This window comes from Sinocyclocheilus grahami, unplaced genomic scaffold (assembly GCF_001515645.1).
Source record: "Sinocyclocheilus grahami isolate Dianchi unplaced genomic scaffold, SAMN03320097.WGS_v1.1 scaffold320.1, whole genome shotgun sequence".
Taxonomy (NCBI): Eukaryota; Metazoa; Chordata; class Actinopteri; order Cypriniformes; family Cyprinidae; genus Sinocyclocheilus; species Sinocyclocheilus grahami.
Genome location: NW_015505499.1, coordinates 348,427 through 360,582, shown reverse-complemented (window position 1 = coordinate 360,582; position 12,156 = coordinate 348,427). Strand labels below are relative to the sequence as shown.

The following is a 12,156-nucleotide window of genomic DNA, read 5'->3' as shown; positions in this document are numbered from 1 at the left end:
GCCGTAAAGCAAGAAGAAGACACCTCACACCGGCTGTCGAGGACGCGCTCAGGACAGTTCAGACATTGCAGTGCACCAGAGGTAAAAAACTATATAAATACTGTTCAGTTTCTTGCACAGACTGATCGTTTCGTGTCTTTACACATCAGTGTATCGTCCCGAGCTGCAGGTTTTAAATTGGTTTTGTTTGTGTATGTTTTTTTTTGACTCTCAAAGCCGTGAATCCCATTCACTTCCATTATAAGACTGACAGACTGCAACGGTTTGAGTTAAAAATCTTCGTTTGTGTTCTACTAAAGAAACAAAGTCACCTACATCTTGGATGCCCTGGGGGTAAGCAGATAAACATCACATTTTCATTTTTGGGTGAACTATCCCTTTAAGCTTCATAAAGATTTCCATCTGGAGAAAAAAATGGATGAAAACGTGAAACTGCTGTTTTATTTTAGTCTTTATTTTTACTTCACATGACAGTATGTAACATTGCCTAATTGACCTGGCTTGGATCTGTAGCAGTATTTCTGACTGAAGGTAGGTTGATGTTTATTTCTGTTAGACTGTATCTTGTTGTTGTGTGTGTACATGTTCATAAGACAATTGTATTTAAAGATATTTTAATGTGCAAAAAATAAATAAGTGATGGAGAAGAATGTCCTTATCACAAACAAATGTCTTCACAGAAACATATATATATCCATGTCGACAGTATCTTTATCTGAGTGACTGGTACACAGAAAATTCAAATCCATGCAACATGCAAGTTTCTTTACAATATGTTCACATTTTTATACAAACAAACATACAAACAAAAAGAACAGGATTACACTGTTTTAAATGTATTCTATAATTTCACAGAAGAAAATGGCTCCTCTTCTTCACACAAGTAGAGAATAAATGTAGTAGATCCTTATATATAGAAAAGGGCATCACCATTTGTTTCCATTATTCATTATAGATATCTGTGTGCCAGATTCAATACTTCTAGAAACAGATTAATTTTCCTCCATAAAAAAAGCTCTGCATTACACTTAGATGCATTGGTGGAGAAACGTTCCTCATATCAGTTCTGCCTTGAGGTGCTCTAACACTTACAGGGTCTTGAAAAAGGTCTAAAAACAGATAAATAAGACATGAATATTGTTTTTCAGTAAATAGAAAAATATGAAGTAGAAAAAAAAGAAAAGTAATAACTTACTCATCTGACACAGAAATGATGCGCCTGCCTATATATGGCCTGATATATGACTTAGGTTTGTCTATCTCCATCTGTTCTGTATCTGAGGGACAAAAGATCAGTAATGTAAGGCATGACGATATTGACAACACACACAGACATGCTCTCTAACATACTGTTAAAAAAGTTTTTGAGGATGTTCCACTAACATTTTACAACAGCAAAGTCCCCAAATAGTCTTTGTGAACAGTAGTATTGTTTTCTACCATGACAAAATAGAAATTTGTTAGGTTTGACAACCATTTTGCTTGGAAAAGAGAAAAAAAGAAATGGCACTTGGTTCAACATGTTGTTATTTAATGCAATGACATCACCATATACTGTATGTATATATACATTTAGAAGAAAAATGTCCTATAATATATTAAAATACATACAGTGTATTTATTTTGTGATGTTGTACCCTTAAGATCTGCATGGTAATCTTATGTAGCAGGCTATTGACATCTGTTGTTTCAGTTTTACACTCTTATCTTGCCTTCTTTCTTTTGAATGAATGAATGAATGAATGGTTAAATAAAGAATATCTACCATCAGAAGAGCTGATATAGTAGCGACCAAAGGCGTCTTCTTTTGGGATGTCTGGGTAAAGGTAGACGAGGGGGTTCACCGGAATCTTCTGTGCAGCAGTGAGGGTGTAGTCACGGATGACGTTAGGCAAGGAAATCGACGCCAGATCTGATTTAGTGTAGGGCTTCACTGAATGTGTCTTAGGTTCACCTGTATTTGATGACATTCATTCATGTATATTAAAAGACTGCAAGACAGATATATAAATAAATAAATGATCAAATACTCCAATTCAAACCAGCACACACCGTCCTGTGAATACTCCACCCATGTGATGGTGATTGCTCCGTCTCGACAGGATTCACTGAAGCGCAGAAGGAAAGTGCCCGGGAGTTTGTCGCTCAACAAAGCCTTCTCTCGCTCTTTACTCAAAAACCCTATAATATACCTGTGTATATGTGAAAAAAACAAAAAAGATAAAATTGGACTGGATAACAATGTCAAAGAAACTTCTATGTTCATGGCAGTTACAGTACTATAAATTGGAATATATCTTTAGAAAATGGAGATGTTGGCATACTATCATGCTGTTTCGGGTTATTTGAGTACAATTATTTCTAATAAATAAAAATAACTTTATTTGACCCTATAACTCTAGCACTCTCTATTCTAATTCTATTGTTTTCACTCTATATTCTAATTCATTTGTATTCTATCTGTTTTTTATTTATTATATAATAATTTTTTTATTATAAAATATTTATTATACAAACAAAAAGCAAAAAAAGCCTTGATAACACTAGCTTGCTCTATTGTTTTTTTTATTTATTATAGAATTAAAAAAAAAAACTTGCTACATGTACTGTGTTAAGCTAACTGAGATGTGTCATAGCACTTGTGTATCATTGCTCTTTTGCTGATTTTGATTGCTTCCATTGTCCTCATTTGTAAGTCACTTTGGATAAAAGCATCTGTAATGTAATGTAAATGTAAAACTACTGAACCTAAACATAGGAGTCTGATCAAAATGCTTATTTTTGATGAAAATTTCAGACGGCACTTAGAGGCCTTTGCATCTGAACTCTTCATATGTTTTAGAATTCTAGGACTTTAAAAAATCTACAGTAATAATAATAAATATTGGCTAAATTTGTGCGCATCTAAAATGGAACGGATTCTTATATATAGAAGACTGATTGTTCCAGCCCTAGATGGTACTGTATTTGTTCCATTGTCTGTAACGATGGAACTCTTACCCATCATTCCAGATATTGAGCAGGTGTCTTTTAATAAGATCCAGAATTCCATCGATCCACAGCCAGAATGGTACACCCCTCTCATTAGGAGACATCTAGGTGAAAACACACAAGTTATTTACTCTGCTTCCATTTTATTAGCTAAAGCATTGGCTTTGCTTCATCAATGTTGATGTGACGATATTTATTGCACTTCCCTTTAAAATAAAAATAATATAACATATATTCAGTTAGTTTCGAGTTCTGAAAGCACAGCTGTTCTTTGTGGTCTCACTAAGTTTTGGTTTAGCAGTAAATCATGTGGTGACAGCAGAGGAACAAACAAAATGTTAAAGAAAACGAAAGTAACGTTCTTGCTTTTGTTTGAACTGTTTCTATAAACTCACCTTACAAAATGTATTCCAATGGATGAGACCTTCAGGGTCAGCTTGGGCTTCATGACCTGAAAACAGATACTAAATGTAGTGCTGTGTATTGGAACTATATGAGCATTTACTGCCATTTCAAGAGGTAAAATAAAGCACATATAAACTCACTCAAAGAACTTTGTCGGCCAGCGTTCTCAGCTGCTCAGAGTTCAGCGCTCGTTTAGTGGCAGAAGAAAACTGCCAGCTTAAGACCTTTGAAAGCTGCCCCCATTTCACAGGTGCAGGATTCAAGAAGAACGACAGATTCTGAGAGAGAGAGAGAAATAGACAGCAATAGTCAAAATGTAAACCTCAATAGAAGACAAAAACATTGATTAGGGGAAATGGCCATACGTGGGGTTCACAGCAGAGCATGTTGTACCATAAGATGGAGCCCCAGGCACTAGGTAACTGATTCACATGGGAGATCACCACAACAGGAAGTGATGTGATCTGTTTAATAACAAAAAAACAGGTCTGGTCAGAATTACTTGTCTGGTCTACTCTACAGTTGATATGTCACAATAGGTAGCTACATTTCAGAGTACTTTACCGATAAATCAACACACAGTTCTGGCTGAATGAGTTGAGTTTCAAAGTTAAGTACATGCAGCTCCTCAGAAATGATGAGAGAAGTCTGTAATAAAAAGGGAAAAACATCAGCAATTCCTTCACTTCATTTTTATTTGACATCACTGTATGTGTTTTTTGGCCTACCTCATTGGTTCTGTTGTTACTTTTCATCTCTTTTAATTGCTGTGGTAATCAGAGGGAAAGAATTAACAGTTTATCAACAATAAACGTTCAGTTAGACATTATATTGTATTTATTATTAGCAGCAATATGTTTGTTTTTCACATCTTACCAAATGACGAAATTCAGCTGCTAGACATCCACTGGATTCCTCTAAGTTCATAACTTTAGAAAATGTTCCTAAAATGTTGAATTTCCTACATCTAGGACATCAGAGAACAGACGATTTGGATTATTTGAGCTTTAACGGCATGCATACAAATGCTGATGGTGGTTCTTGATAAATAATACATTTGTTTATTTAGAAAACAGAATAATTTAATAATTAGGGTTTACATTTTGCATTTCAAGCTTATCTTCTGATTATTATAATGATCACTGTGCAGGACTATACAATACAGTTAGTAATATTGTTGCAGGTTTGGACTTTTGTCAAATGCAGACATTTTTGTGGTTGTTGTGCTATGTATCTATATGCATTGGCTCATTCCAAACATCACATTATAGTAATAAATCACACTTGTGTTATGAGTTTCTTCGTAATATGTTACGTACCCTTTTACTGTGTCTTTCTCTGTTAAATCTCTACAGAAGAAAAACAAATTACTGTATGAATACATAGATAGATAGATAGATAGATAGATAGATAGATAGATAGGGAGGTTTTGCTTACTTGTCAATAGAGACTTTTACTTTGAGTTGACAGTTCATTTCAGGGAGTTTGACTAGTGATCTACAAAATAATACACATCGACATCACTGAAATTAAAGGCTTTTTCTCAGTCATTTACCATCAATTAAAATAAGGGACAGCACAGTGTTATCGACGGTAACTTCAAAGAAACCCACCTGATCTTGACTGTGAACTGAACTCCTGTTTTTATCACCAAGGGTCTCTGAGGATGTGTCGGCATACAAGGCTGTCTCTCCACCACAAGAGAACTGAAAGACATATTACAACCGCTGCCATCCTGTTCAAGACTAGAATCTTTCAGAAGTGTATCTACTTTTTTGTATCACAAAATATATTCACATTCCCCTGTGAACCTTTAAGCCCACAAATCCTCCCATCAGTACCCAAATGTTATTTTTTTCTACAGCTTGTGCTCTACATATAAAAACACAGAAATGTATGAATGGATAAAGTATCGCATATTACTTTAATATAAGGTTTTTGAAGAGTGCAAGGGCCTGGTCATTTAGCTGGCTCTTGCCCAGAGTGAGGGGGTCATTGTTGTAGGTGAATTTCTGCACCAGTTCCTGAACTTTCTTCAGCTGCTGACGGATCTGCTGAAAGCACTCTGCCACCACTGTGAACCTGGATCACAAGTCATGTATTAGCTAATTATAAAAATAATATATCAGTACCACGGACAGCACCAAACAACATAAAGGACAATATGAGCTTATCAGCTCCAGTTTGAAACTACGTCGGATATAGAAATACTTTTATTAATAGCCTTATGGAACAACTTGTAATTTCAAGGATTTTATTTCTAATGAAATAATATCAAATTATTTAGATATCAAATATTTTATTTGGTCATTATTTTGTTTACAGGTCATTTGAAGCGCCCCCTAGAAGTTCTCACCAGCTCTGCAGTTGGTCCAGACAGGCATTGGGCGGCCCGCCGATGCAAGCCATCTGCTGTCTCTTCTTCCACTCAGGTAACTCTTCTGATATGAGTGTGAGCTGCATCTGCTCGGCTAGAGTCAGTGCATTAGCGATTTCTTTTATCACCACCTGTACACATATATATGCTAGATTTAAGAAAAAAATATGATACTGAAGAAACATTAAAGTCACATTAAAATCAACACTGACATTTTTTTATATTCATGCGCCTTTGTAATCTTTAATCAAAATAACTTCCCCTCCCTCTTGCACGACATCTCTCTTCTCAGATGACACGTTTACTGGTGTAAGGGTGGGAACGATCAAACGATCCAATCAATTCTCGATGGATAAAATCAAGTCCCGCCCTACATCTGTTCTAGTTTGAGAAGCCAGAGATGGTCTTATTATTGAGAGGTACCAAAGTCTGCAAATCTACCATTGGAGAAAGCTTAACACCAACTTGATAATCACATTACAGCCTTGAAGTCAGCTGTGCGACAGTCAATCAGTTTTTACAGATACCATAGAAAAGATTGAGAAATACCATGAACTGAATCCTACCTGTAGTACATGACTTCTCTTATAAAACAGCACTTTTATTGATATAATCTTTAAAAACAGACTGATCTGAAATGAATGTTTGATGTCAAACATGTTGAAGATTAGCTGTTTGAAAAGCTGTTCTCCCACAAAAGCAATTTATTCAGCGTATACAGCTATTAAAAAAAAACACAAAAAACGGCCTTTGGTCTCATGTTACACTTTTTGTTGTGTTATCCTTGGAGGCTTAGATTAACGTCACAATAGAAAAGAAAAGACTATCGCAAATTCTGTTTAATGCAGACTTTAGTTGCACATTCCTACAGATGTGAATATTCCTGAGCTCAATCTTTCAGCTAAATCTATGTAGAGATATATTACTGAAATCTTGACCTACCTCTCTTTTCATGCTCAGCCCAACAAACATTTGTCTAATTGCCATTTCCTCCTGCTGGATCTCTTTTGTTATCTGGCCATTCATTTCCACTTCCACTGAAAATATAAAAATACCAATCCATACCATTTCTCATTCGTGTAAATTCATACTGTTTATGTTCACAACATTGATCTAACCAAATATATCACAAAGTATGAGTTAATACCAGGAGCGAAATGCTAAAAATGTATCTACTGTTACCTCGACTCTGCAAAGTATTTCTCTTGAAGTCGTACTCGTCTTGCACATCCTCCAGAACCTGAATGTCCTGTTCTATTTCCTAGAAGCAAATAAATATTCCACAAGTGCAGCTGTTTGAAACAATGTATTTACTTGTAAGCCGGTGTCATTTAAAACGTGTTTGTGGTAAAGACCCAAAACCATGTCATTATTCACTGAGATGGTTTACCTGGACACTCGTTCTCAAATTGTTGACTTTATTGCCCAACTCATTTTGCTGTTCCATCGTGATACTCCCCAGTGATGAGCCACCTTTACCCTAAAAGCAAATTTACTAAGATGAATGATAAACACATGTGCAGGTTTGAAATGACAGCTGTAATGCAAGACTAAAAGCCTTACTTGAGTTCTAAGTCCATTTTCCAGTATCTTTCTTTCTTCATTCAAAGTGCTAGCTATGATCATAGCCATGTGAACAGGATCCTCCTGGAAGTGCTCCTAATGTGAGACGATTATTTACATTAGCTCGGCCATTTTATTTTAGAATAATGAAATCAAGTATATTATTAATGTATATTGAATGTAATATTGTAAGAAAAACAATATAAAAATTGCACCTGTAGGTTACGCTTAATTTTGCGTATATTATGCTGTAAAAGGAAGTTGTTTCCTAGGTTGAGACGGCTGTAGTGCTCATCCAGTTGGTTTAGGAGTTCATGGAAGCGCAGGGTTGCCAAAGATACGTTACTTGCAACTGATTCCCTGCAACCAACAATAATGTGTCACAGATATGATTTGCATGCAATTCATGATACTGAAATTCTAATTTGCAACTGGATAATACATTCAATAACTACAAATGAAGCATTAAATTAAAACAATTCTCACCAGTCGTGACTCTCAATCCATTGACTGAGATACTGTCGGATCTCCATTGGAAAAGCCTCATCGTAAAGCTGGTCCACTTGCTCTAAATACAGAGAGTCCAGCAGCTGCAGCTGGCTCCAGAGTGTCATCTGAAAACATAAAAGCATAATCGCATATGAAATAGTGCAAGAGCGTTTACTTGCAACATCCTGCCTGTGTTTAATCAATTTGTCACATAGTACCTTGTTTATGTGCAGTTGTGTTAACGTTTGACATTAAGCCAACAATAATAGTTACTATAATAAAATGTGTTAGAAAAAGGCACAAATGTGTTCATATTTAATAATTTATCACACTTTCATAAAAAAATGTAATTGTAATATTTTAATAAAAAAAATATTTTTAATTTGTATTATTTATAAGTATTTTTATACTTAGGTTTCATTGCATTACAAACAGAGCAAACTGCTTTACATATTATTACATTAAATTAGTCCGTTTCCCACAGCCTTTACAAAAAGAACGAACGCTTAGATAACAGCAGAAAATTACCTTTCAACATAGAAGTTGGGTCAAGGCACAAAAGCAGTATATCTCAGGCTAAGCAACAATACACACGATACAAGTAGACTAAACTGTGTCTGCTTCAGACTTATATTCTCTTCAGTGACCCCCATAATGGTAAAATATGAAATATTGACGCAGGTTACAGCCCCCATCGGCACTGTAGGCCAATCGGAATGCTCTAATTACCATATGCAAATACACCAGCGATAAAAACCAATCATGTTCTAGAGCGTACGCTAAGCCGCGCACCTTTAGCGAATGGCTGTTCTCGGCAAGCGCAGCCCTCCCTCTACTGTCACGCTGATCACAGAATAGGAACTGATGTGAAAACAGAAACTTAGCGAATCACTAGACTATTATTAAATTAAGTTTGATAATTAGATAAAAGCCGTTCATAATCACCTAAGAAGTACTGATTATTATCTTAAAAGAAAAAGGAATAGACATCTCTGATGCATCACTGACCTTATGTGGATCACGCTGATCCTCTGTTTGGGGGAACGCAGGTTACAGCCCCCATCGGCACTGTAGGCCAATCGGAATGCTCTAATTACCATATGCAAATACACCAGCGATAAAAACCAATCATGTTCTAGAGCGTACGCTAAGCCGCGCACCTTTAGCGAATGGCTGTTCTCGGCAAGCGCAGCCCTCCCTCTACTGTCACGCTGATCACAGAATAGGAACTGATGTGAAAACAGAAACTTAGCGAATCACTAGACTATTATTAAATTAAGTTTGATAATTAGATAAAAGCCGTTCATAATCACCTAAGCAGTACTGATTATTATCTTAAAAGAAAAAGGAATAGACATCTCTGATGCATCACTGACCTTATGTGGATCACGCTGATCCTCTGTTTGGGGGGGGGGTTGTGAAACTCAAGGCACAGCCACCGGGCAAGCACGCGTTTTCTGAGAAAGCGAGACCTAAACAGAGAAACGAAACTTGGATTTACGTCAATTCCATATTATTTTACTACACGCCACTGGATATTTTAAGGAGACCCCCTGGTTGTCCATGTGCTTTGTTTTAAATGTAGAAGCACAAACGGATAGAAATAGATACGACCAGTGTTGGGGGTAATGCATTACAAGTACCATGAGTTAAGTAATCAGATTACATTTTTCAAGTAACTAGTAAAGTAACGCATTACTTTTTAATTTACAAGAGAATATCTGAGTTACTTTTTCAAATAAGTAAGGCAGGTTACTTTTTTTTTCAAATGTATTGCTTGACTGCTCTCCTGTCCGCATGTTGAGAGAAATCAGAAGATGTTACTGTAGTTCTAAAATAAATATGAATATGCATTAATTCATCTCACACACACACACAAAAACACAGATTCAGTATTCCTCAAAATGAATAAAAAATAATGCAACTCAGAATATGACGCAAACCTGCAATAATTAAATGTTAAACAACACAAATATGCTTTATGTATTTAATCCCATTCTATTAAGCAATGTCTTTGCTTCTGACCTTCGATGATCCAGTTCAACCACTAATAAGCACAAATTACTCTAGACAACATTTGTGTCTTTTTTTATTGCTGAAGTGTGTTGAAATGTCTTCTTCTGCATTCTACTGTACGGACGTAAATTTATAAAAAATAAAAAAAAATTATTTTAAAAACAAACAAGCAAGCCCTGTCCAGATTTTAAAAGTAACGCAAAAGTAACGTAACGCATTACTTTCCATAAAAAGTAACTAAGTAACGTAATTAGTACATTTTTTATGGAGTAACGCAATATTGTAATGCATTACTTTTAAAAGTAACTTTCCCCAACACTGGATACGACTACCGTTTAACGTACATTAAAATGATTTTACCAGATATGAGTCATTCTTCTTGTGAATATGTTGAAAAACGTTGAATGAATGAATGCTCGTGTTGTAATTTAAGGAAGTGGTTCTATAAAGGGGGAAACCAGATGCAGCTTTATAGTGAAACAATCCTTCTTACATCACAAAATCCTTTGCAAATATTTGCTGATGTTTACGCTGTTGTTTACCCACCAAAATGATGTCACTTCCTGGAGGATGATGTCATTAAGGAACTGGGCCAGATTGCAACAAATTCCGTAAGCAAAAAAAAAAAAAACTTTAGCTAGAATTCGACTAGAATAGCCACTTAGGGTTTTCTAAGCCACTTCCCGATTTTTGTTAGTTAAAGCTGAAGAAAATGGGTGTTCATTCAAAGAAGGTTTTCCTATGAATTAATTAGTAGAACAGTCCATTTCTCCTGTGCATTTGTACCCCTTAGCTCTGGAGAAAGCAGCTGAGAGCCGGCTCGCATTCCACAAGGTTGTAAATGTATCGGGTTACCATGAAACCAGGGTCTTGTTCGGCGTCCTGGGGTGTTACAAAGTATTTGTGAAATCTAGCTAACAAAATATATATTGTGTGTTGGAGTGGTCCAGACGCTACACGATATTATAAAAGACAAACCGAATGAAATTTAGGATTTAAGAAACTGTTGGGGGTAAAGTAACGCGAGTTACGCAAATAGATAACTTTTTTCAAGTAACTAAGTAACGCGTTAGTTTTGAAATTATTTTTTTCAAATAAGTAACGCAAGGTACTTTGTTTTCCCATTTATTGACTGACAAGTCTCCTGTCCCCATATTGAGAGAAATCGGAAGTACAGCGGTGTGCGCTGTGTAAACATGTTACTGTAGTTCTAGACTAAATGTGAACATGCATTAATTCATCTCACACAAAAAAAAAACAGATTCAAGATTCATCTAAACGAATTACAACAGTGAAATGCAAACTCAGAATGTGACGCAAACTATAATTAAATGTTAAATAACACAAATATCCTTTATGTATTTAATCCCATTTTATTAACCAATGTCTTTGCTGCTGACCTTTGATGATCCTCCATGCTAATAAGTAAAATTATGTTAGATAAACTATCATTTGTGCTTCATTGTTTTTTTCCATTGCTAAACAGTGTTGAACTTGTGTTCTACTGGCTTATTCCTAACCAGTTGACGGTAGCCATCGACTCCCAGTATTTTTTCCCCATGATATGCGAGTCAATGGCTACCGCCAACTGAAAATGTCTAAATAACAGAGCCCTGGCCCCCATCATGTGCACCTTCTACAGAGGCACCATTGAGAGCATTCTGACGAGCTGCATCACTGTGTGGTATGGTGCCTGCAAAGCGTCCTGCTGCAAGTCACTTCAACGCATAGTGAGCTGAGAAAATCGTTGGTGTCTCTCTCCCCTCCCTCCAGGACATTTATGGAAGCCAACTCACCCGCAAAGCCCTCTGCATTGCAGGTGATCCCACCCACTGAACACACAGCTTCTTCAGTCTGCTGCCATCAGGGAGGAGACTGCGGATTCTCCAGGCCAGGACCAGCAGACTAAAGAACAGCTTCATCCATCAGGCTGCCAGGAAGCTGAACTCCCTCTCGTTGAGAGCATTCTGACGAGCTGCATCACTGTGTGGTATGGCGCCTGCAAAGCGTCCTGCTGCAAGTCACTTCAACGCATAGTGAGAGCAGCTGAGAAAATCGTTGGTGTCTCTCTCCCCTCCCTCCAGGACATTTATGGAAGCCAACTCACCTGCAAAGCCCTCTGCATTGCAGGTGATCCCACCCACTGAACACACAGCTTCTTCAGTCTGCTGCCATCAGGGAGGAGACTGCGGATTCTCCAGGCCAGGACCAGCAGACTAAAGAACAGCTTCATCCATCAGGCTGCCAGGAAGCTGAACTCCCTCTCGACTTTGCCCCCCTCTCCTCTTTTGCCACCACTGAACTCTAAACCCCAG

The 12,156-nt window shown here is 36.8% G+C and overlaps 1 protein-coding gene across 1 annotated transcript; it reads right to left on the bottom strand.

The window, feature by feature from the left end:
• Nucleotides 1-439: 439 nt before the first annotated feature.
• LOC107602152 (signal transducer and activator of transcription 1-like) lies at nt 440-8,450 on the bottom strand. Its single transcript, XM_016294564.1, has 23 exons — nt 8,354-8,450; nt 7,823-7,950; nt 7,552-7,696; nt 7,337-7,432; nt 7,164-7,253; nt 6,956-7,034; nt 6,716-6,810; nt 5,753-5,904; nt 5,320-5,478; nt 5,010-5,102; nt 4,834-4,893; nt 4,716-4,745; nt 4,273-4,363; nt 4,125-4,163; nt 3,961-4,044; nt 3,762-3,860; nt 3,546-3,674; nt 3,387-3,455; nt 3,001-3,095; nt 2,053-2,192; nt 1,766-1,954; nt 1,196-1,277; nt 440-1,109 (listed from the first exon to the last, which is right to left on the bottom strand). The coding sequence occupies exons 2-23, from the start codon at nt 7,948-7,950 to the stop codon at nt 1,082-1,084; spliced, it is 2,172 nt and encodes a 723-aa protein (XP_016150050.1). The 5' UTR covers nt 8,354-8,450; the 3' UTR covers nt 440-1,081.
• Between the last annotated feature and the right edge of the window lie 3,706 nt (nt 8,451-12,156).